General features: G+C 42.3%; 1 protein-coding gene across 4 annotated transcripts in view; it reads left to right on the forward strand.

Moving 5' to 3' along the window:
* The first annotated feature begins 300 nt into the window (after nt 1-300).
* arl6 (ADP-ribosylation factor-like 6) overlaps nt 301-27085 on the forward strand; it is a 31834-nt gene continuing 5049 nt past the window's right edge. Inside the window, exons 1-7 of one of the 4 annotated variants that reach the window (XM_055644572.1) lie at nt 301-598; nt 9936-10077; nt 17192-17253; nt 19890-19958; nt 23721-23815; nt 25302-25431; nt 26207-26262. In XM_055644572.1, coding sequence (XP_055500547.1) covers nt 9955-10077; nt 17192-17253; nt 19890-19958; nt 23721-23815; nt 25302-25431; nt 26207-26262 — 535 coding nt within the window. In that variant the 5' untranslated portion in view covers nt 301-598; nt 9936-9954. The other 3 variants (XM_055644573.1, XM_055644574.1, XM_055644575.1) reach the window with 3 other exon arrangements.

The following is a 27085-nucleotide window of genomic DNA, read 5'->3' on the forward strand; positions in this document are numbered from 1 at the left end:
AGCTTGTTCCATACACCTAACATCTGCAGGTCCTTGTGTCTCCAACGGGACAGAGGCTTTGAGCTCCAACGCTGCTTGCGCAGCTCGCCATCTCTGCTGTCACCTTAACAGTGCTCCACTTTTCCCACAGACGCTGCCTGATCCGCTGATTTTGTTATGTTCATCTGGTTCACAACGGCCCCGGGCCGCGGCGCTGGTTGTCATGGCGACCGCCGGGTCTGCCCGGCCCTGTGACGTCGCGTCCGGCGGCTTCACCGGAAGCGCGGCCTGGCTGGCGCTGCCACAGGTGGAGAGAGGCTCCACCCCTAGCAACCTGAGCCGGACGCTGTCAGTACACAGCGGCCACAGGGCGCTCGACGCTGCCCGACGATGTTGTGCGTGCTTGCACGCCTTGCTCCTTGACTCAATTTTTTTTTAACGTTTTTTGGATGATGTTGCTGCTTTCAATAATGCCAGGAATCCAGCAGGTTTAGTGCTCGGGTCCAGGCGATCAGAGAGGGGAAGGCTGGTGAGAGGAACAGTTTAACTGTTCGGAGGGGAAAGCTGAGCAGAAAACGACCAGTTAGTTGCCTGCTGATAATCCCTTGGAAGAACAATTGTGAGTATTTTTATCTGCTAATTTCATGATGCACGATATAGTGGGTTGGCAGACAGGAGGAGAAGCACATTCGTGTCCTTTTTTTGTGTATCAGCATCTGCCATTCCTTGTTTCCACAAGAGAAGCACCAAGATTGAGTTACTCCAGCACTGTGTCGTTTTTTTGCTAAACCAGAATCTGCATCTCCTAGATATAGACTCAGAGTGATACAGTATGAAAACAGGCCCTTCGGCCCAACTCGCCCACACCGCCAACAATGTCCCAGCTACACTAGTTCCACTTGCTTGCGCTTGGTCCATATTCCTCCAAACCTGTCCTATCCATGTTGTAATGAGTTTTTTTTACAATGTCTCAAGGATTTAATCCTCAATACTCATTTTCACAGTTCAGTCTCCTGATTAATAGTTGCTTTATTGTCGTAGTACAAACAATAAGATAATTCATAAAAGCTTCTTTTTGGATAAGCACATTGCGTGCATTATTGAAAATGATGTCTGTTCCCCGATCTTCATCGAACTAAACTAAATTAAACTCCTTGGGAGTCTGCGGCAGAATCCCACCCACAAACACGCCTCAGATTACGTATAAATCCCACCCACATAATTATAGGCGGGGGCGTTGTCCTGTGCATGGCTGCCCAGCCAGCAGCTGTCTGTCTTTTCATCTTTTTATTTTTATTTTAGTTAGTTAAAGTGTTTTGTTTGGAGGTCTAGACTTTTTTATGTGGTGGGGGGGTGGGGGAGAAACTACCTTTCAGGGTCCCTACCTGGTCGGAGAGGCAGCTTTTCTCCGGGCTGCAGCTTCGACCCGTCCTCGCGGCCTACCAGCGGGCCTGGAGCGGCGTTTCCTGTTGGGTACCGCCCAGAACCTCGGCTTCGGCAGCGGCACAGCGCTGGAGCGCTATCGCGGAGCGGGCGATGCCTTGCCCGGGTCGCCGCGCTGGAGCTCCAGTGAGCTGAAGGTCGCTGAGGAAAACATCGCGGAGCTGCGGGACTGTGGAGCGACCAGCTGCGGGCGGCGGCGCTGAACTTTACACCGGGAGCCTGGGATCTCTAGATGAGATCACCAGTTGTGGAGCTCCAACCGGCGCAGCCTTGTTGGCTTCGGAAGCCACGGCCTCCAGTACGGAAGCGGCCGTTCCAGGGTTCCCAAGCCACTGAGAGGACTCTCCCGACGCCGGAGCAACATCACCCGGCAAGAACAGCCTGGAACATCGGGCCTCCGTAGAGGCAACTGTGTAGGCCTCAATAGGCCCGACTATGGGTGAACTGGGGTTGGGGACTGGACTTTGTGCTTTCCCTCATAATGGGAACCATTGTGGGGGGATGTTCTTTATGTGTAAAACTCTTATTAATGTTATGTCTGTATTCGTTCTTTATGTGCTGCAAAATGGCAAGAAGCATTTCACTTCACTACACCTAGGTGTATGTGAATGTGACCAATAAAATACCTTTGATACCTTTGACCTTTGATAGGCATATAAAATTTAAAGGTAACTGATTATAGTTATAACGTACTGAGCTAAGCTAAATGGCTACTACACATGTACCTGTCTAACTGTTTCTTAAACGATGGGATAGTTCCAGCCTGAACTACCTCCTCTGGCAGCTTGTCCCATACACCCACAACCCTTTGTGTGAAAAAGTTACCCCTCGGATTCCTATTAAATGTTTTCCCCTTCACCTTGAACCTATGTCCCCCGGTCCTCGATTCCCCTCCTCTGGGCAAAAGACTGTGTGCATCTACCTGATCTATTCCTCTCATGATTTTGTATACCTCTATAAGATCTCCCCTCATCCTTTTGGGTAGATGTTGGGAAGCTCCAAAGTCGCAAGAGGTTCGACGAACCCCGACCCAGGGTCTGATCGCCGGCACGGGGGAGCTGAGATCCCCCCGATGCAGAGCTTGATCGCCCTGACAAGGAGGGCCCGACCGCTGGCTACGGGAACCAAGAGTGTCCCGCCAACGGAAGACTCGAGGTCCCGACCGCAGGAGAACAAAGAAGGGAAGAGATTTAAAAAAAATTTCGCCTTCCATCACAGTGAGGAATGTGGAGGAGTCACTGTGGTGGATGTTTATGTGAAAATGTATTTTGTGTGTTTTGTTGCTTTTTATTCGTACGACTGTATGGCAAATGAAATTCATCGTATGTTGCAAAAAGATACTTGGCTTATCAAGTATGTTTATGAGAAAACTGTCCTGAACACTTTTGAGGAATTGCACCCCATCTAAACCCTTCGCGCTATGATTTTCCCAGTCTATAATGGGAAAGTTAAAATCCCCTACTACAACAACCTTATTTGACCCATTCTTTCTCTCCAGGTATGCTGCCTGACCCGCTGAGTTACTCCAGCATTTTGTGTCTACCTTCGATTTAAACCAGCATTTGCAGTTCTCTCATAAACCTTATTTGACCTGTAGCTGTCTGCAATCTCCCGGCACATTTGTTCTTCTAATTCCCATTGACTATTCGGGGGTCTATAGTACACCCCCAAAAAGGTGATCATCCCTTTCTTGTTCCTCAGCTCCACCCATATAGCCTCACTAGATGAACCATTCGTAATGTCATCTCTGAACACAGCCATGATATCCTCCTTAACCAACAATGCAACCAACCCTCATCTTTTTCCCTCACCCTGTCGCTCCTGAAGCTCCTGTACCCCGAACAAGACAAGCAACAAGATTGATCTACTCCAGCCTTGTGTGTCCTTTTATGTAAACCAGCATCTGCAGTTAGAGTCATGGAGTCTTACAGTGGGGAAACGGGCCCTTCAGCCCAACTTGCCCACACCGGCCAGCATGTCCCATCTACACTAGTCCCACCTGCCTGCGTTTGGCCCATATTCCTCTAAACCTGTCCTATCCATGTACCTATCTAAATGTTTCTTAAATGTTGCGATAGTACCTGCCTCAACTACCTCCTCTGGCAGCTTGTTCCATACCCCTTGCACTCTTTGTGTGAAAAAGTGACTTCTCAAGTCTATTAAATCTTTTCCCCCTCATGTTAAACCTATGTCTTTTGGTTCTTAATTCCCCTACTCTGGGCAAGAGACTTGATCTATTCCTCTTATGATTTTGTACACCTCTGTAAGATCACCCCTCATTCTCCTGCCCTGCAAGGAATAGTCCTAGCCTGCTCTACCTCTCCCTCAGTCCCTGGCAACATCCTCATAAATCTTCTCTGCACCCTTTCCAGCTTGACAACATCTTTCCTATAACATGGTGTCAAAAATTAAACATAACACTCTAAATGCGGCCTCACTAACGTCTTATACAACAGCAACATTCTATATTCAATGATAGACACAACTTCTATATTCAATGATAGACACAAAAAACTGGAGTAACTCAGCGGGACAGACAGCATTGCTAGAGAGAAGGAATAGGTGTTGTTTCGGGTCGAGACCCTTCAATGCTCTGACTGATGAAGGCCAATATACCAACCGCCTTTTTAACCACCCTATCTACTTGTGATGTCACTTTCAACGAACTATGTACCTGTACTCCGAAATCCCGCTGCTCTACAACATTCCCGTGTTCCTTGTTTCTGCAAGAGAAGCACCGAGATTGAGTTACTCCAGCACTGTGTCACTTTTTTGTAAACCTGCATCTGCAGTTCCTGAGTCTAATTTTACCTGCTCTTCAATATTCAGATTTTAACTGTCCATTAAACAAAAGCAATAAAATTGTAATCATGATCACTGATATCATCAACTACCAGCTTTAACACGTTACCACAATTACTACAGCTGTCACTTTTATTGAAATATGCTACAATGGCTATCACAATCATTTACATCATTATTACAACTATTTTTTATGTAATGTCATTCAAGTAAAAGCAATACATCCCAATGTCACAGAAATGCCACTGAGTGAATGTTGACTGTCCCAAAGGACAGATAGCCAAAAGAGGTAGGTTTTAAGGAGCATCTTAGAAGAAGATGTTTTGGTTATGAATTCCATAACTTAGATTGTTGAAGCTAGTGCTCATGGGTGGATCAGTGAGAACTGCACATGGACAAGGGGAGCACAGATATCACAGATGGCTGATGTACTGAAAGAACTAACAGAGAGAGAGAGAGAGAGAGAGGTAGAGAAAATTTTAAAACTGGAAGAGAATTTTAGTCAAGGTCTTCAAGAAGTTGAAAGCGAAGAATTGGAGACTCCCCACATTGGTATGGGAGCATCAAAACCAAATAAGAGATTCATTGGTATATAACCTGATGTAAGGTTGGAATTGGTAACGGTGCAGATGAGGATGTATGTAAAGTTGGAAATGGGGGGAATAGGTTGGTAATGAATCACCAAAGTTATGTGTTTATTTTGGTACGACCTCAAATGATATTCAGGTAAAGAGAGAAAAACTACGCTCGGCAATGTAGTTAATGGCAGATTGGATGGACGGAAAACAGTGGCCTTGATCTTCTCAATATTTGGCTGAAATAAATTGTTTCTAGCATTGGAGTTGAATGCCAGATGACCAGGAAAGAAAGTAGTGGCATTGAGTTAGAGCTGGATATGGCTAGTGTTGATATGGAACCCACCAAGCTGCATAATGTAAATTTTGTGAGACTTGGATGTAAAGAGGTGGCCGTTTCTCATGCTCTGTCAAAATGTCAGATGTGGTTTGGATACCATTTCATCTCTAAGTTGGATGGTTCTGGATCTGAATCCCATTCCACAGACTACTCTCCAGAAGTCTAGGCCCAAACACTCCTGTGCAAATACTTGCAATACGTTGTTGATGGTCTCCTGGTCAGAATTCTTGTAATGTAAATTTAAGCTTATTTCAAGGAAGACAAGATTTTTTTTTTACATAGGCTATTTAAAATTCATTTTATGCAATAATAAATTACCTATAAGACATAATGTCCATTCTAACTGCTTGCAAAACATTTCTTTGTTATTATTGTACTGTAGACAAGCCTTTTTTTTCAAAGACAATCCTGTTTTTAGGATCCTGTTACAAATGGCCATTTGTTAATGTGATTGAAGTATGTCTGATGATGGAAATGCACAAATTAGATTAAATGTAAAATGAATTAGAAATGCTGTCTGAGGAAATTGCCAGGTGTAAAACCAATTAGAAATGCTGTCTGAGGAAATTGCCAGAAATTCATACTCTTACCTCCCCCAGTGTGGGTTGTATTATCAGAGATGATCTCCACTTTTGACTGTTGGAATGTGTGGGTAGTAATGGTAATCTATCCAGTTTACTTGCTGGTTGAGATTTTCTCCAAGAGACTTAAGAGACTTAGATTTTCTCCAAGAGACTTAGATTTTCTCCAAGAGACTTGGACCTGATGGTATACCCGGTCGTTTTCTGAAAACCTGTGCGGACCAACTGGCTGGAGTTTTTACTGTCATTTTCAACCTCTGACTTCTGAGGTCTGAGGTTCCCACCTGCTTTAAAAGGTTATCAATAATACCGGTGCCCAAGATGAGCAAGGTGACGTGCTTCAATGACTATCAACCAGCGGCACTAACATCTGTGGTGATGAAGTGCTTTGAGAGGCTGATCATGGCGCAAATCAACTCCTACCTCGACAAAAACCTGGACCCACTGCAGTTCGCGTACCGCCACAACAGATCAATGGTGGGTGCAATCTCGCTGACTCTCCACTACGCTCTGGACCACTTGGACAACAAAAACTCAAATGTCAGGCTGTTATTCATTGACTACAGCTCGGCATTTAATACAATCATCCCCTCCAAGCTGGTTACCAATCTCTCAGAACTGGGTCTCTGCGCATCGTTCTGTAATCGGATCCTCAAATTCCTCATTCACAGACCACAGTCTGTTCGCATTGCATTCGCAAATGTGTCAGCCTTGATAACAATCAGCACGGGAGCGCCTCAAGGCTACGTGCTCAGACCCATGCTGTACTCTATACTCATGATTGCGTAGCCGGTCATAGGGAAAACTCCATCATCAAGTTCGCCGACGACACCAGTGTTGTGGGACGTATCACTGATGGGGACAAGTCAGAGTATAGAAGTGGGATCGACTGACTGACCAAATGGTGCCAGCACAATAACCTGGCTCTCAACACCAGCAAAACCAAGGAACTGATTGTGGACTTTTAAAGGGGTAGGATGGGGACCCACAGTCCCGTTTATATCAACGGGTCGATGGTGGAAAGGGTCAAGAGCTTCAAATTCCTGGGAGTGCATATTTCCGAAGATCTCTCCTGGTCCCAGAACACTGATGCAATCATAAAGAAAGCACATCAGCGCCTCTACTTCCTGACAAGATTACGGAGAGTCGGTATGTCTTGGAGGACTCTCTCGAACTTCTACGGGTGCACAGTAGAGAGCATGCTGACCGGTTGCATCGTAGCTTGGTACGGCAACTTGTGCGCCCAGGAGCGGAAAAGACTACAAAAAGTAGTAAACACTGCCCAGTCCATCATTAGCTCTGACCTCCCTACCATCGAGGGGATCCACCACAATCGTTGCCTCAAAAAGGCTGGCAGCATCATCAAAGACCCACACCATCCTGGCCACACACTCATCTCTCCACTGCCTTCAGGTAGAAGGTACAGGAGCCTGAAATCTGCAACAACCAGGTTCAGAAATAGCTGCTTCCCCACGGCCATTACACATTACACGGCCGATGTGTACCTGGACCTGCTCAACCTGCAACATCTCCCACGACCCCATCTTGGGTTCCCCTGCTCAACGTTTATTGTCAAGGCAGACCCGAGCACACAGTGCCTGTGGCAGATCAGGCATTAATCCCGCAGGTGGTCCCACCATCGGAAGTCCAGTCCAGTCTGCAACAAATGCGTGACATTCAAAAACAGTGGTATGACAAAACAAGCAGACCGCTGCCACTATTAACCGAGGGGCAGGTGGTTTGTTTGCAAACCGACAAAAGTATCGGTGTGGAATTGCCTCTGAGCCACGCTCATATTTGGTCAGTGCTGATGGTGGCACCTACAGACGTAATAGGCAACATATCCTGCCTGTCAATTAGCCAGCTCCATCTCCGTATTATCCTGACCGTACAAGTGTACTTCCATCCACGTCCGGCGGCATCGGCCCGCCTGTACCAACACAACGGTTACTTTGCCAATGGCGACGCCTTTTCCACCTGTACCAAAGTCTCCTGTTTCGTCACTGAGAATGCTGTTTCAATCTCCGCCACCAATTATACCTCCGACTCTGTCCCTGGTGGCAAAGAACGGAAATGGTTTATATCGCACACATGCTGGTCGAGTTTGCAAGCCCACCGTAAAGTACTCGGGCAACATTTGACTTTCCTCCCGCTTATTATCATTTACTATGCATGCCTTATTTAGTCAATAGTTTTGTATTTACATTTAATTCTTTAAGAGGGAGGATGTAGATCAGTGTCACTGATGCTATGAGTCATACTGTGGCTCCGCCCACAGGTTTAATTGAAAGCCCTTTTCCCTTTCTCTCCCAGTCTTGAGCTGTATGTTAAGATGAAGTTACCTATGCTGAATTGCTAATAAAAGTATTTGGATCCTAATCACTGTGTGTGAGTTATGACAATCCGACAAACCTCCTCCTCCATTACTTCCTCTGACTTCACAATTTGCAACTCTTCAATCTGTCTGTCTCATACCTTCTACTTTAATCTCCGGCCATCTACCTGAAGAAGGGTCTCGACCCAAAACGTTACCCATTCCTTTTCTCCAGAGAGCTGCCTTACCTGCTGAGTTACTCCAGCACTTTGTGCCTATTTATTGTAGTAGTTGCATTTAAATTCTATTTGAGATCCGCTAGGGATCTTGTGCTGCAAAAAAGTCGTCCTTTTCCTGTTTTGTTCATATTAGTACGTCTGTTAATTCAAAAGTGGCAATAATACAATTTGATTATTTAATTCTTGAGGGCTTTCAAGATGTGGCAACCTTTTGAGGTACAGGTATGCAATGACATGATAGTTGCATTACTAAGAAACCTTGTATTATAGAAAATCAAGTTTGTAAAATAATGTGTCAGTAGGTGAAAATGGGTTAGGGCCTAAATTAGTGCAGAATTTAGCTTTCATAACCCCTTAATGTTTTTCACTGGTTGCTGAGTATAAACCTCCACAAAAGATATGGAACTGACTAACTGTTTTCATATTCTATTCATCCCAGATTGTATATCTGCCATCTCGGCTCCAGTGACCTGGAATCAATATAACCTCAGGTGCTGTTCGTGTGGCATTTGCACGTGCTATTTGACCATGTAGACTTCCCCCAGTTCTCTGGCTTACTCCCACATCTAAAAAATGGGCTGGTGTGTTAACTATCTGCTGTAAATTGTTACAGGGAAATGTAAGGAAATAAAATGAGTGGAAATGCTCGGTAAGCTACCACAGACAAAATGTCCTCTGTCACAAGTAAATATTTAAAAATCTGTATTTTGTCTGAATCTGTCGCTTCATATTCCAACAACATGTTTTCATTTGAATCTTGGTCTGTTTAGCACGCTTTCTTTATCAATTATTTAAGTCCTTTTGAATGACACAGCCAACCAGCATCACAGTCTTATGGTGTCAACTCATGCTAACTAGGAATTGATTCAAGGCTGCCCAAACTTGCTTGATGTAGTATGTATTCAGTTGGCAGATGCCACGCTATCGGTTTGATACTGGAATTTTAACCAGTCTGAGATCAAAGGACATTGTCTAACCACACAGTTTTCTCAATAGTTTTGTTGTGAGAAAGGTAACATTTCACCCAGTTACCCTGTAATTAAAAAGGACCAATGTATACTCCTTATGTCACTGATATCTAAACTAATAATGTGACGTTGCTTATACAAAAAACAGATTTTCGGAGCAGAACTATACATCCATCTTATTTAAACACTGTCTTCAGCTTTCCTGCAATCTGGTAGTCAAGTGTCTTGTTAAGTTACTTGGAAATATATATGATTTAAAATGAAAATAACTAATATAAGGAACTCCACAGGTTATCTATTTCACAAAAATATCCCTGATCGACTTAGAGTTTGTTAAAATATCAAAATTAAAATTGTATTTTCTCACAGAGCATTTCAAATACAAAACACATTTCAAGGATGGCATTATTTAAAGCACTTGCAGAGTAATCCATCTACTCATACTATTTACCTCGTTAAACCAGCTTTCATTGCAATGTCAGGTTATTACTTGGTAATTCGTTAAACCACTGCTTCAGGAATATACTTCATTTGGTCATTGCGTAACACTTTTTATTAATGAATGCAAACTGTACTTTAGAGTATTATTAAAAAAAAATATATATATATGCTTAATAAACAGATCACTTTATTCTGAATCCTGTGCATTACACATTTTAATATTGAACTCTTCTCACTTTTTATTTTTAATTAGGTCATCTGGAGTCAAGATCATGGGACTATTTGACAAACTAGCCGGATGGCTTGGTCTAAAGAAGAAGGAGGTTCATGTGTTGTGTCTAGGGCTAGACAATAGTGGGAAAACGACAATCATTAATTATTTAAAGCCTTCAAATGTAAGTTTTTTTCTATGCATACTTTGTAAAATAAAACCAAGTTAATTTTCTCCAAATTACATGCATTCTTTCAGCCCTTATAGTAGGGGTGTAATCTTATTTTTTCATTTCTATCTCTTTAGATGCTCTTCTGTACACTGCCTTAAACCTACTATTCCTCTGCCTTTCCATTCCTTATTCTATTACTTTTCTTATTTATCATTGATTTATTTTTACTTTTGAGTTGATTTTTTTTTTAATCATTCATTTACCTCTTAAATTTGTGGCTTAATGGTAGCATTCCCATCTCTGGATCAGGAGACTGTGGATCAAAGCCCACAAGGGATGATTGCATAATTTAATTGTGACTTGCTGTCCCCACCTCTGCTCCATTTTACATGCTTGAGACTTTTTATTGGGGCTATGTATTGCATTCTGCAACTGGTAGTTGGTTGTAAATTAGTTTGGAACAACTTGAACATGAAGTTGCTTTATAATTATTGGATTTTACTTGCAGTTTCCATTTCACTATCGTTATTTGCCCTTTAGTTTTCCTTCTGCTAGCTCGATACTTTCATAGTTTTCACATTTTTTAAGTAAGGCAAAAATATCTATTGATAAAAATGTTTATCTATGATAATTTTGAAGTTATTGCTACTTCCTATGTTTTAAAGTAACTAAATATACATCATGGATATTTCGAGTGTAAACCCATAAAATAGTGTGATGTTTTTAGTAATTGTGTCAAAACAATGAAATACACAATTTTTTGCTAACTCTTTCCGATTTATCCAAATGCTGCTAATTCTGCAGTGAAGATAGTTGAATTAGGAACTTGCTTTAATTACAGGTATACAAAAATGCTGGAGAAGCTCAACGGGTGCAGCAGCATCTATGGAGCGACGGAGATAGGCAAAGTTTCGGGCCAAAACGTTGCCCATCTGCTTCGTTCCATAGATGCTGCTGCACCCGCTGAGTTTCTCCAGCATATTTGTGTACCTTCGATTTTCCAGCATCTGCAGTTCCTTCTTAAACACTTGCTTTAATTACATCCTCTTTCTTGTTGTTCATTCAAAGAGAATGATGAATCTGAGACATTCATTGGTTTTCCTGCAAATAATTTACTTGGAATTTCTCCCACTTCCGAAATGCAGGTTGTCACTGAATTGCCAGCAGCCCTTAAGCTGTGTTGACCAAATGGCCAGCCTTATATTTGAACGCAGACAGTAATTCCTTTGGGCAATTACTATGTGTGTAGCATCATTCATTAACCAAAACTAGACATTACACCAAAGGTGAAATATTGTCTCTTTAATTTATCAGAGAAGTTTATCTTGGCTCGGAATTCTGCTGGGTTCTAGTTGTCAGGATCAGTAATCAAATATAGAATATTTAAATAATATTGAATGGTGGGATTTTTCATTAATGGATGATCATTAGTTTAAGTCTTGAAAAAAATTGTATGTTTAAATATGCAATCAGCAAATCGCACGCAATAGAATTGAGGTTTTCTGTATTAACTAAATAAATGTAGATGGTTTATTCAAATGTTACATTGCAGTTCCTTTCTACACAAGTTGCTGAAGTTATATTGTATTACATTAAAATGGTACCATTCACATTAACAATCTGTGATAAACACATCTTTAAATGCCAAGGGGAATTATGCTTAAATAATCCAATATGAAAAATAGTCTCTGTTATAGTAAAGAACATAACGTGAATCTTAGTGCTCCTACCCATGCTATACCTGATGTTGCAGCATTTCTGGTTGTCACATAGGTTAGATAACAGCAGGTAACTGGGAAAATGTGCAATTGGGAGAGGTTTAAGCTAAGTTGGGGGGGGGGGGGGGGTGGCACCAGCACCTGTATTGGTTGAAGAGAAGAATTGGGTGTACTTTAGAGTAGGATAATTGAATTGCATAAGAGAAGGAAATAATGAAGAATTGTACTATTTGGAGCAAACAAGTTTTGCTTTAGTTTATAGATACAGCACGGAAACAGGCCCTTCAGCCCACCAAGTCTGTGCCAACCAGTAATCCCCATACACTAACACTACCTTACACACTGGGAACAATTTTACCAAAGTCAATTAACCTACAAACCTGTTTGTATTTAGAATGTGGAAGGAAACCAGAACACCCAGAGATAACCTGTGTGGTCACGGGGAGGATATACAAAGTCCTTACAGACAGCACCTGTAATCAGGATCAAATCCTGTTTTCTATGTTTCTATATTGGGGATGATCACAATGAATGGTGGTGCTGTCTCGAAGGGCCGAATGGCCTCCTCCTGCACCTATTTTCTAAATCAGGGTCTTTGGCGTTGTAAGGCAGCAACTCTGCAGCTGCACCACTGTGCCGCCCCCAAGAGACTGCAAGGAATACAAAAACTGGTTTACAATGCGTGAATTGTCATGTAAATAGTGTAAAGAATGTTAATGAATTACGAGCACAAACTGTGCTGGTAAATGAAGCGTGTGTTGAAAAACAATAGGTATGAATACTTAATATTCTTGGTTATGAGATGTTGAGAAAAGAGAGGCAGAGAAAAAAGATCAGTCTGAAGAAGTGTCTCGACCCGAAAAGTCGCCCATTCCTTCAATCCAGTGATGCTACCTGTCCCGCTAAGTTACTCCAGCATTTTGTGTCTACCTTCAAAGAAAAAAGGTAGTAGATTTGCAATGCTGATTAAGAAGGATATGACTGTACTGGTGAGAGAGGATGCCCTTGAGGATAAGTACTGAATCCATTTAATTATAGTTAAGGAGCAAGAGATGTATTCCACAGGCCATCAAATAGTATGAAGGAGCAAGGCTATAGAGTGATAATAAATGTGCATGAACTGCTGAAGGGAGACATTGAAGACTGCCATTTGGCCTAGAGTGATAGACATAGTGTCTTGTTCTTCTTGCGTATGGCGTGCACAGCCTAAAGTTGGAGGACAACTTGTTCTATTTGATTGTGCATGACGGGTTGATTGCATTCGTCGAAGCAGGGCGGACCATGTGAAGGTTGCAATCTTCCACCCCAAGACATAGTGTAAAGGATAACGAAAGGGAGATTTCTGAAATGTTTTAAGAATTTGTTTGGCCAGTATATACTGTTAGCCCAAGGAGGCGGGCGGGATGAAGGCATTTCAGGGTCTAGTTCAGGGCAATGAGAACACATTTTTATAGTTGACCTCCAAGGTTCAATAACAACTTGTGTAGAAAGGAACTGCAGATGCTGGTATATACCAAACATAGACATAAAATGCTGGAGTAACTCAGCGGATTACAAGATACAAGATACAAGATAAATTTAATTGTCACGTGTGCCAGATGGCAACAGTGAAATGAATTCCCATACAGCCATACAATAAAAATAAACAGGACTCAACACACTATAGAATTCAACACAAAACATCCCCACACAGCAGAACCAAAGTTTCCCACTGTGTGGGAAGGCACCAAAGTCAGTCTCTTCCCACTGTTCCCCGTGGTCAGGGTCTCCCCAAGCCCTCCGCAGTTGTAGCAGCTACGGGAAACCGATGTCCAGGACATGCAAGCTCGCCGGGAGGCTGATACCCAGTTTCGACAATGGGTCTGCGGGACGTGATTTGATGCCTGCCATCAGCGGCGTGGACACCATAGTCGGCCCCCTCCTACCGCAAGGCGCCCCAGGACTCCTCGTTGTTGTTCAGCGCCGCCCGCGTTGGAAGGTCTCCGCACCAGAGCTTCACGATGTTGGAGCAACGGCCCAACGCTCCGGAGGTCCAAACGGCGACCCAGGTAGGCATCGCCCGCTCCGCGTTGACTCCAGCGCTGCGCCGCCGCTGTAGCAGCCCTGGTCCGGATCCCGGTCCCCGGCAGGCAAGGCCGCTACGATCCAGCTGGTAGGCCGCGAGGTGGGGGGCGAGGACGCTTTTCTCGGAGAAATAGTCGCGCCCCCCGCCAGAAAGACTTGGAGACGGTTGGCCCCCTTACCCCTGCCCCCTCACCCCCACATAGAAAATAATTAGTAAAGTTTCCCCCTAAACAGACTTTAGACTAGACTAAAAATAATAAAAAGATGGAAATGACATACAGGCTGTAGGTAGAGGCTGCTGCCAGGGCAGCGCCCCTAGAGGACAGATTAGGCAGCATTTCTGAAGAAAAAGAATAGAAGATATTTCGGGTTCTTCAGAATGAAAGTGATAAACTGGAGGTGAGAACAAATCGGGCCCGGCTACAAATAACCTCAGGAAGGGTGCATAAAAAATCACCTTAAAACTTTGCCCCTCTCATTTTATAACTATCCTTCTACTCTTTAACGCAGGGGTCGGCAACCTACGGCCACCGGGCCAAATGCGGCCCATAACCCGAAATCATCCAGCCCACAGGCGGATTTTGTTTCCCATATTCATCCGGCCTGACCGAGCGTGGCCGAGCTCTGGCTGTACCGCATCCTGCGCAAAGCTGCCGGCACGGCCACGCACCTTGTAGACAAAAATGCTGGAGAAACTCAGTGGGTGAGACATGCAAGGATTGCATGAGGCTGCCTCACCCACTGAGTTTCTCCAGCAATGATGTCTACCTTCTGTGAACACGTGATTTGATGCCTGCCATGAAGTAAATCCATGTGTACACGTGATAGATGTGGCCCGCCATTCACTCACAGACATGCGTCCCAGCCCCTATGCAGAACAAGGTTGCCGACCCCTGCTTTAATATTACTATCCTGGGGAAATGGTTCTGGCTGTCTACTGCATCTATGCCTCGCATCATTTTACATACTTTGATCAAATCTCCCCTCAATCTCCACGTTCCAGAGAAAACAATCCCAAGTTTTTCCGGTCTCTCCTAATCTTTGCATTCCATCATGAAACAAAGCATAAAATGGAGATAATTTTTGGTGCACAGCCAGTTTTCGGGATTATGATCCCCAGACTCCAAAGTTTTCAGTAAGTTTGAAAAAGACTATGTACTGCAGTCGATTATAGTCGTCGCTTCTCTTGGAGCTGTTGCACAGCAAGGATTATGTCTACTGTACCCTGCGGTGGACAGAATCTGCACTGCAATTTGAGGAACAAACATGACTGAATAACAGGTCATCATACTTTGTTCCATGGCTACTAATATTTGCCAACTTTCTTTCTCCTTGCAAATCTTTCTCTCTCATACACACATGATCCTTGCCTTCTCCTCTTTTCTCCAGCCCCACATCATTTATTTTCCCCTTTCTCGGCTGCAGAAGTCCTGCCCCAGCCCTGGCACCCACTTGACCCTGTTCCCAGCCTCACTTCTCTCATATCACGATGATGAATAATGGAGTGGGACATTAGGAAATCAAATCTACTTAACTGGAGGGCGAGCTACGTGGAATGAGAAGAATTCTGGCTAGAATAAAGTAGGATTGAATATAAAATTGTGTTTTTTGATTTTTTTTTTGTCTTTGGAGCGATTTCTGTCTTTAATTTGTGTATTGGTGGGGTCATTATTTATTTTACTCCGACTATATGTTTTTTCTCTTCTGTTAATTTCTGTAAGGTGTCCTTGAGACTTTGAAAGGCGCCCGAAAATAAAATTTATTATTATTATAAAATGTTGACAAGCATATGTGACATTTAAGCAGGAGATGTTTTAGGTACGGGTTATGTTTGACCTGACAAGGAGTAAAGGGAAAGGAAGTAAAGCCAGACCTACCTCTCTGATCAATAAAGGTGAGAGTGGTGGTGAAACCAAAAATAGCAACTGCATGACGTGGATTAGATGAATAATTGAAAAGAGAGCCAGGCTGAATATAGGAAACTGGGAGGAGAAATGAAGATGTAGATAAAATTCCAGTGATGGGGAAGGTATAAAAAATAATGGATGGGTAGAATTGATGACAATGAGTGGATATTTAAAAAGGCTGTCTGTGCTTAAACAAGTCACCTGATTTAGATGGAGTGCATCGCGGAGACAGGACTGCAAATTAGTTTAAAGATATAGTGCAGAAGCAGGCCTTTCGGCCCACTGAGTCCGCGCTGACCAGTGATCCCCACACACTAACGTTATCCTACACTTTCGAGGGACAATTTTATCAAGATAATTCACTTACAAACCTGTACGTCTTTAGAGTGTGGGAGGAAACTGGAGCTCCCGGAGAAAACCCACGCTGGTCTCTGGGAGAATGTACAAAACTCTGTACAGACAGCACCCGTAGTCATGATCAAACCCAGGTCTCTGGTGCTGTAAAGCAGCAACTCCACTGTTTGCTGGTTGCATGTAATGCACTCTACAAATACTATCAATAATCACATCATTACTGCAATTACTGTTAAATTACTACAAATTACTATAACATTTTCAATCATCTATGGCTGTTAGTGTTCTGCGAGTAAAATAGTTCAGTAGAAATTATAACCTATTTAACCATATACAATTAATCCTTCATCAGTCATTCTAAGCAGAATCTAGCCAGACCCATCCGACTCCAGTCTGACAGACTTTGTCAACTCCTCCATGGACTGCAGTAGCTGCACTGTTTATGTGCATCCCTGCCTTGTGTGATGGATGCCGAAATAGCCATCTAGGCCATGCTGTCTTTACTGAATGGTGAGGTGTGCATGTATCTTAGGATGTCTTTTTTTTATGAACCAGCATCTGCTGTTTCTTGGTTTTAGTGGTAGCAGCTTTGAAAAATCATATTGTACTTATTACCCTAATGTTTTAAATTAATTTTTGTTTTTGGAGGCTAGAATGAAGTGGAAGTGTTAGAAGCCAAAGTTGAAATTTGCTTCAATTATTTGCAAACTAGTGGATTGAATTAATTATGAATTGGAACCACATTCTGCCTTGCTGGGTGCCATTTTAAGAAAGGCATTTGTGAATAATACATTTCATGTGTTTGAGTTATTCCTGGGTGCTTTATCGCAAATTAGTATTTGTGAAGCATGTTCACGCAGTAAAGGTAGTATATTTGTATGAATGGGTTGTAATGAAAATGCAATTGGAGAAATGACAGAAAAGAGAGCCTGTTGTAATATCACCCTATAATGTGTTTTGTTTTCAGGGTGACATCATTATGCTATTTGAAATACAGCAGACAAAAAATGCAAACTGATGTTGAAACTGTAACAGTTCGAGCTGAATATTATTTTTCATTGATCATTTGTCATTATTTTACAGGCTCAAGTTCAAGATATTGTTCCAACCATTGGATTCAGCATAGAGAATTTCAAGACTTCGGGGTACTATTCTGTTGCACTGTTTTACTGTACAGTTTAGTTAATTAGATAGGAACAATTTGAATTGTAATTTTTTTATTAAGCAAATTATGTCAGCTCTTTTGTACTATTGGAGTCCTGGTAGTTTCAGCTAAGAGTGGCTTCTTGCTTCAGCATTTTCATCATATTGTGGACAACAGGACCAGTGGAGTACTTTCTTCCTAAAGGAAAATAAGGTACAATTGTTCCATATTAGCTTTTTTTTGTAAGTAAAACTGTTCACATTGGATATTTATAAAAATTGGACTAGGCACGTGAATATTGCCTGATGCACCTTTTCTGAACTCATCCATAAATCCATCTGTGTGAGGTAAAGCTAATGAAGATTCGGACAGCTCAGAAGCACTTTTCTCCCTTTTTCTAGTCTCTGGCTTGGTCAGACACAACTATAGTGATGTGTGTACCATAATTAATTTGATTGTGATTTCTTCCACAAATCCCCGTTTATCTTAGCTTTTTTTTCCTCCACACTGTGGGTATCCCTCCTTGATACCGAGGATGTTTGTAAATGTGAAGTGATGTCCATATGCTGAATTATGGAGCTTCTGCACTCCCTATAAGGTGGCTGTCTTTTTTTCTCTGCTGTCAGCATTCTGGATGCAACTCCCATTGGGTTTTTCAGACCATCTTCCATTAGGGCATGAAACGCAGAACTCGGATGGTGGCGCCATCGAGTATGGCAGCCGCGCCAGCAGCTATCTGTCTTTTCATCCTTTCTGTTATTTTTAGTCTGTTTAAAAGTTTGTTTTTGGAGGTGTTATAGTCTTTTTTACGTGGGGGGAGGGGGAGGAGAAGGGGGAAACTCAGTCAAGGATGCGTCTTTTCTCCGAGCCGCATCTTTGCCCCCTCCTCGCGGCCTACCAACTGGATTGGCGCGGCCTTTCCTGCCGGAGACCGGCCAGAGCTTCAGCAGCGGCTAAGCACTGAATTACCATCGCGGAGCGGGCGATGCCTTTCTGGGATCACTGTGTTGGAGCTCCGGAGTGTTGGGCCTGCCGACTTTAACACCGTGGAGCTGTGGCCTGCGGAGCATCCAGCTGCGGGCAACGCTGACTTTAACATCACGGAGGCCTGGGATCTTTCGCCAAGGATCGCCAGTGTTGGAGCTCCGCCCAGCTCGGCCTGTGGACTTCGGAAGCCGCGATCTCCGATAGGAAGCGGCCGATTTGGAAACTCCCAAGCCGCTGAGAGTGTTCTTCGGTTCCAACGCCAGAGCTCCAATCATCCAATCATCCTGGTGAGAGAGCCTGAAACATAGGGCCGCCGTTGTAGCGACTGCAGAGGCCTCAATAGGCCCTGACCACGGATGAACAAGAGGAAGATGACTGAACTTTGTTGCCTTCCCTCACAGTGGGAAACGTTGATTACGTTGTGGGAGGAAGTTTTATGTTAAATTCTATAGTGTTGTGTTTATCTTATTTGTGTGCTGCATGGTAACTCAAATTTCACTGCACCAATTGGTGTAAGTGACAATAGATGTAACTTGAACTTGAACCCCAGTTTCTCTCATCAGATCTATCTCTCGTGATAGATCAGAGCACAGTGTTAAAGGCATACTATTCCATCGAATGGAAATTAGTTCTGAAAATCCTTTGGGTTTTCTGTCGAGAACACCGACGGGAGCAGAGAAAAGGTGCTCTTGGTTGGATTAAAAAATGTTAAAAAAATTTGGGACGCAGCAAGTACTTTTATGAATATGCCTCTGTAAACATTGTGAGAACTGTCCAAAGTGGAAAAAAAACAGTTGAACTGTACATAAGGTTGAAAGATACAAAATGACTGAAGCGTCTGGAGGAGGGTCTCAACCTAAAATGTCACCTATTTATGATCTCCAGAGATACTGCCTGACCTGCTGAGTTGCTTAAGCATTTTGTGTCTTTAATTAATAAACCAGCATCTGCATATTCTTGTTCCTATGGTTGTACATATGGTTGTTTTTATTTGTTTACAGCATTGAGCACGCAAACATTTTTACTGCAAATCCCAAAGTACAACAAATATGCTCGAAATACATTCTCATTCTGTCAACATTGATTTTCTTAACAAATGAACGCGTCAGTCAATTCAATGGAGTTTGGAAGTTAAATTAATGAGGATTGTGCTATCAGAATTTGCTATAGCACATATCTTTAGTTCTAAAGTCCATACACAAGCTTGATGTTCTCTGATTGGCCAATAGTCAAGATGAATAATAAGCAACAGAATCTTAAAAGGCACTTTGCTGATTGTTATTGTATTTTTCAGGGTACATGTATTCTCTGAAATTAAGCAAATGGTATCTGCATCTGTAGAGTGGTGTGAAATCATTTGCCAGCTTATAGTTATAAAATAACATTTAGCTTGGTATAAGGGCGTATTCAGATGGTTTCCATAAATTTATTCCAGCTGTTATTTGAGCAGATTGTTAATCCAGTTACCCCTGAAACATTTGCCCATTAATTTTGTCAACACAAATTTCTAGATTTTTCACTAGATAAACAGAAACTATCCATTTGTGTGTTTTCCAGGTGAATCGATTGTGGGATTGTAGTACGACATTGGGTTTACAGGTGTGCAGGCATGTTCTTGACACTTGTGTCTCCTTTCTTCCTCTTCCCCAGCCTGTCTTTTACCGTGTTTGATATGTCTGGCCAGGGAAGATATCGGAACTTATGGGAACATTATTATAAGTAAGTGATGCGAACAAAAAAATCTGTTATATTTGCATAATTCTCAAGAAGTAATTGAAACAACTGACCAAACATTTTCTTCTGCAATAAATGGATTGTTTGGGAATCAAATTTAATGTTATTTCAATATTATTATTATTATTAGGAACAAAGATACAGTCTGAAACTAAACTTCTATCTGCAATCTAGTCCAGTATTTTTATGTGTGTGTGTATAATGACAATGGGCCTTAGAACAGTACCGCTGTACAGGTCCTTTGGCCCTCAATGTCTCTGCCAATTAATTTAACATGATCTCATTTGACCTAAATCCCTCCATCATTTGCCTGTTCATCTGCCTGGCTTCTTAAATATGACTCTCGTAACTATTTACTCTGCCACCCTTTGGAGTCCCCTATCGCTCCACTGTGAAATCGCTTAAAAGTATGTCTACTTTGAAGAAGTTATTCTCCTATCTCCAACAGAATTTCTGTGAGCCCCTCTCTCTTTGCTCCCCCTCTGTGATCCCTTGAGCAGTCATTGCGGAATGCAAAAGGAATGGGGACGACATGACCGGTGATGGTATTGTGTTAAAGATGGCGGAAATAGCGAAGCGCAATATATACTGAATGCAATGGCTGGTAGGCTGGATGGAACTCCATCTTTGTTCTGCCCTGGTGAAGGAGGGGTAAGAACAGATGTTTTGGAGAAAAGAGGAAATGCAGTTGAGGCACCACAGTAGAAAGCCTTACCATTGGTACTAGTATGGCGGAGATGAAGAAAAGGGAATGGTGCCCTTGCAGGAGGCTGGGTGGATGGCTGGGTTTGTGTGTGTGGTGTAAAAGATGTTGGTTCTATCCCCTAAGAGCAAAATGGTGAAGTGTCAGGGATGGACCACATAAATATGAGAGCAGGTGGAAATTGGCAGCAGAGTGTTGACATCTTCATGTCTTGTATTCATGCAGGATGTGACTCTCATCCATGCATCAAAAAAGGAGTGCGAGAGTGGTCCCGAATAATCCTGGACCAAGGACTGTTCCATGTATCCAACAAACCCTTATGTGTCCATTTACCAACATCCAAAAATCCACATGTGCATCCCACACATCATGCATTGACATTGTTTTTAATAGAAACAATCATTATAGTACTAATGCGGCATAGTGGTAGAGTTGTTGCCATACTGCACCAGATATCCCAGTATGATCCTGACTAGGGGTGCTGTCTGTAGGAAGTTTGTACGTTCTCCCTGTAACGTTCTCTAGGTGCTCCGGTTTCCTCCCACATTCCAAAGACGTGCAATTTTGTAGGTTAATAAGCAAGTTCGGTATTCTGAAAAATGCAAGGAATCGTGGGATTTGTCGAAGGTCATTCGCGATAAAGAAAAAGCGAACTGTATAAACTGAAAAATTCTTATCTTTATTCATAATTTATGTGTAAAAATATATTTAATCTGAGGAACTGGGGGTGCCAGGTAGCGGGAGAGCGGGGTGTAACAGTGAGAGAGGGGGCTGATGCGAGTGGGAGACGGGGAGAGACTGGACCGGCGGAGAGACATTCATGGCAGCTGCGCGCACACAGACCCGCGCCTCATCCGCAGCCAGGATCGATCCCAGGTCCCCAGCGCCAAAGGCGTTACCGAACTGCCACTGGACATCCCGCCCAAGTATCCCATCCCCACCCGGGGGGGGGGCAGCCAGAGACGTCCAGGGCGACCCCGGACCGACGGGACACCGGCCTGGAGTAGCGGCCCACAGGCCCACAGCCAGCACAGAGAAGAAGCGCCAACTCCCGAGGAACCGCTCCCCGACGGGCAGGGGACCGCCAGCCGCACCCCCCGCCCCACCCAGCGGCCGCCGGCCAACCCCCCAGGCGCCGGCGAAAGCCGAGCACCAGCCATCAACGGGGATACACACAAAGCGCTGCAGCAACTCAGCTGGACTGCAAGTCCGGGACTGCCACTGCAAGTCCGGGACTGCCACTGCTCCGGGCCGGAACCCCGTCAGTTCAGAGCTGCCAGCCAACCCGGCGGGAGAGGCAGAGCCGAGCTGGAGCCAGCGCTTCCTCCTGCGCCGGTTGCAAGCCCGGGGCCGCCAGTCCAGGGCCACTTCCTGCCGCCCCAGGACAGGGACGGGAAATCGGGGAGGAGACGGGGATGGCCCAGCAGCAACTCATCAGCGCACGCAGCGAGGGAGACCCTGGCCCTACCCTGACCACGGATAAAACGCAGGCCTGCACACAACGCAGTAGCACAGCTGCCTTGAATGCTTATCGCGAGTGACCTATGACCTGGGTATGCGCAGTCGGAATACCGAACTCACTTATTGGATTTGGTAAAAATTGTAAATTGTCCCTAGTGTGTAGGATAGTGCCACTGTATGGGTTGATAGCTGGGCGGAGCGGACGTGCTGGGCCTGAAGTCTGCCAAACACAAGCAAGCTCAATTTATATTAAAGCATATTTGATCACCTTGAATTAGAACATGGGTCAAAAAGTGTAAAATTACACTGATTTCAATGGATTTGTATTCCTAGAATGTAAACATCTGTAATTCTGATAAGACTATTGAATCTAATTGAAAACTTTCTCTCACAATTGATTTAAACGTTGGCAATGAAAATTCCAATTTAGAGCCAGTCAAAATATTTGTTTCAGTTTAGAACTGTGTTTCATTTTAATCAGTATTAAACTGATAATTATTGTTTTATTTAGAACTTTCATTTTTTACTATTCTAAACAGAAAAAATAGAAATTAGGTTATTTAGCAACTTTATTTGTTAAAGGACAGCACTAGTAATATTTCCAAGCACACAGCATGTTAGGCAGAGACAATTGATTTTGAGCAGCATTACTTGCTTCTGTTCACTCACAATGCCAATAATGATCCCAGTGCGATATGAAACTCTCGATAAAACAATTTGTCAGTTTTAGTTGACATTGCTATACATCCATCATTCAAGTCATGGTTTGTCCTACGTATGTTTTTATTTTTCAAAGCGGCCATGTGGTTTTCATTTTTTTTGGAACACCAAGTCAGCGCTCTGATATTTTCATTACGTATTTTAATTAGGTCTCTAATCGTATCTTTGATATTGAGTTGCCAAGGTTTACAGTAGAGAAATCATTTAAGATGGTTGCTGCATGAAAAAATTGTAAAGGAATCCGATTTTGGTTTAGAGATAGACACAAAAAGCTGGAATAACTCTGGGAGAGAATGGGTGACGTTTCGGGTCAAGACCCTTCTTCAGACTCAGTACAGCATGTTAGCATCTTCAGTGAGGATCAAACCCGGGTCTCTGATGCTGTAAGGTAGCAGCTCTACCAGCGGCGCCACTATGTTGCCCAAAATTGATACAAATATTACTGTGTATTGCTACAGTAGCTATTGTGCAAAATATTGGTTGTGGGATAGATTTGAATTGGATACTAAGCAAACCTCAGCGTATGAGGCTCATTTAAATCTGCCCAAATTGAATGAAAATCTTTGCACTTGAAAAGGTGCCATTAAGCCAAAGTTAAAATGTAAAGGAGAAAAGGATTTGTAGTTTTGTTATTTAACTTGGATAGAAACTGTTCTTAGTTATTTTGAATATCACGACTGTATGACTTGACTGTATAGAAGTGCTGTGTTTAAGGTAGATAAAATTAGTTTTGGCTTACAATTCTATAGTGCTGCATAAGAGCATTTTTACTGCACATACAGCATTTGTGTGACATCGTTAAAGTTATACAGTCTGCACAGTGCTGCTGAGCACAGTATCATATCTCTTTGTGGTCACTTCAGGGAAGGCCAGGCTATCATTTTTGTCATTGATAGCAGTGACAAGTTGAGGATGGTGGTTGCAAAAGAAGAACTTGACACGCTTCTTAATCATCCAGGTAAGATCATTGGACTTTGATTCTGTTCTCAGTTTATTTTCAAGAAATATTACTCCTTTTTCATGACAGCAATAAAACCATGCCAGCCTAAACTAAAAGAAACTGAAGCCTATTAATTAAGAAACGAAAATGTCAAAGCTTCCTTCTTTGCATACGTGTAATTTTGTTTCTTCTGCTTGTGTACTCTGGGAGACGACAGGATTAAGTACAATTGCTATATCTCCTGTACTCTAGTCACACAGCATGGAAAAGGGACCTTACAGTCCAACTTGCCCATGCTGACCTGGATGCCCTACCTGCTCGCATATTGCCCATATCTCCCCCCCCCCCCCCCCCCCCCCCCCCCCCCCCCCCCCAACCTTTCCCATCCAACTGAATAGTTTAGAAGCAAGAAACTGCAGATGCTGGTTTACAAAAATAGACACAAACTGCTTAACTGCGAATCAGGCAGTATTGTGACCCACTGAGTTATTCCAGCACTTTTGTTTAAAGCTGAATAGGTTGCTATTTATGCTGAATGTTGCAGTGGCAACTTAGACAGGACACTGAAGTCTAACCATTTCTTGAAGTAAATTTGGAAATGAAATAATTATTAATTTACATAAAATTCTGGATTATTATTAATCAGCCGTCTCTCCATTCCATTGCAAAACATGTCAGAACACTTCTTGCCAATCTTTAGGAATAGAAATATTTTGGGCACCACATTATGCTTGTGTTAGAAGCTTGGTTGGGATGCAAAATTTTTATTTATTGATTTCAATGATAACAAATTTCAGAATCAAACACGGGTATCACACACACACACACACACACACACACACACACACACACACACACACACACACACACACACACACACACACACACACACACAGCACATGACAGATGACCTTGTGCTTGGGCTTGATTCTGTTCTGAATCTTTTCATAATACTGACATGCAGTGCTTTTTTTTGTGAAGGTACATCGGGTATGTAAATATTTAGAATTTTTAATATTACATAAAGATAACGAAAGTTAAAAAAATTAAGTGTTCAATAAATAATGCTGTTCAGGCCCTTAAACAACTAAAGCAGTTTATAGGATGACAATCTGACATAGACACAAACAGCAAGGAACAATATGCATACCAGCATCTTTTTCTCTACTTATCTATACATGTCCCAGCAATGCAATAATTGTGGAGGATCTGATTGTGTAATGTGGTCGTTAAAAATAAAATGCAGGGTGTTAGGTGACAAAATTATGACTCTTACCGTCTGATTTTACATGGCTATGGTTGTCTATTGAAGCATTTGCAGTCAGCATAAAATGTTTGTACACCAATAATATAAATACTCTGTTAGTGTGGTATTGTATCCTGAGTAACCTCACAAATTATGTCATGATTATCAGATGAAAAGTTCACCTATTCATTGTATGCAGTTTGAAGAAAGCAAATTGTCACTTTACTAAATGTAACAGGTGTGGTGTTTTTCTTTCAGACATTAAACATAGACGAATTCCAATTCTGTTTTTTGCGAATAAGATGGACCTCAGAGACGCTTTGTCATCAGTTAAAGTTTCTCAGATGTTGCGTTTAGAAAACATCAAAGATAAGGCTTGGCATATTTGGTAAGTAGAACTGCAGCATGTATATATTTAAAGTTGTTTGATTCTCAATAAATATAATGCTGCTTTGAAAATTACTGTTCATAGAATGTTTGATGAATTATGTATTAAGCTGTATTACTCCTGGTCTATAATTAAAAAGGCATCTGGTGTTAAATCAAGTCTTGTGCTAAAATGCCCTAAGGATATTTGACATTTAAAGTAAATGCCACAATTAAGGGCCAGACATATTTTAAATTGAACCTGCCAATGTAACACAGGATCGATGCTTCACCAGCAGATGTCAGCACAGGATATAAATCCTGTCACTCTTACAATGTATGGTAGTGTCCACAGCGAGAATATAATTATTTTACGTTTTCATTTATATTGATTCCTGTAAATTGCACACAAAAATTCAAATGGACTGTCGTTTTGAATCTGACAGCCAAATAATATTGAATTAATGGCATTGTGGTTTATGTTTAGCTGTAGTTTCTTCTAAAGTTATGAATAACCTCAACTTGTTTAAAAGATTAGAGAAAACCCTCTACCCATTACAAATGTTTTAAAGAAAATTTGCAAATCATAATCTTGTCCTAAAATTTTCGAAATACTTTTAATAATGTTCCAATAATGCAAGACTTCCTGTTATGATTTAGTGTAGACTTTATGATGTGTTTTCCTGTAACGCCTTGAACAAGCGTACCTTCAGTGATGTGTATGTCACAGTTTTTGAATTCTGTATGCAAATGGTTCATGGATTTAGCATCTGATAGTGATTTTAATCCCTTTTCAGTGCCAGTGATGCTCTAAAAGGCGAAGGATTACAGGAAGGTGTTGATTGGCTCCAAGGTAAACGGTAGCTCCAATTTTACTTTTAACATTTTTCCACATAGAGTGCTTTTTAAACTTCTTGGATTGTAAACTACATGCATTTATTTCAGAACTTTGTCTGCATTTTCTTTTTGTGTTCTGCACCCAGACCAGATCATGCTGGAAGCACTGTATTCGGATTTTTGCTATTCCGCATAACTCGTGTCAGTAATTCCATTTGTGGTCCCACTGAAAAGACATGCATCAATAATGCAAGATAAGGGAACAATAATATAAACCAAAGCGACTGAAAGCATTTCCATCCAGTCAGAAAAGTAATGCTGACCTTCAGAGCAAATATAGTATTTTTATACTTTTATAGGACTTGAACAAAACCAACAATTATTGACCAATCCTAATTCCCTTTAAGAAGGAGGTGATGCTTGTCAACCTTTAATATCATGGATGAAGATGTTCCAAAACTATAATTGGGTAGGGTTTTCCAGGATTCTGACCAGTAATAATGAAGAATCAACGCTATATTTTGCGGTCAAACTCATGGACTTTGAGGATGATGTACAAGTGAAGATATGTTGACTGCTTAACTTGTTGTTAATACTGGTTTGTGGGTTTAGGAGATCCTGTTGGAGTGTCCTCCTGACATTTTGTGCAGATTTTACACACTGCAGCTATTTTGTATTATTCAATGTGAAATGAATGCTTAGTGCTAATAGTTAGCAAGGGCCTAATCGAGATTTGGGATAGTATCAAGCTTCTTGTGGTGAAGCTGCACTCTGATTACTTTGTAGTTTAGAGATACAGCATAGAAACGGGCCCTTCAGCCCACCGATAATAACCTGTT

Source organism: Leucoraja erinacea, chromosome 13, assembly GCF_028641065.1.
Source record: "Leucoraja erinacea ecotype New England chromosome 13, Leri_hhj_1, whole genome shotgun sequence".
Lineage (NCBI taxonomy): Eukaryota > Metazoa > Chordata > Chondrichthyes > Rajiformes > Rajidae > Leucoraja > Leucoraja erinaceus.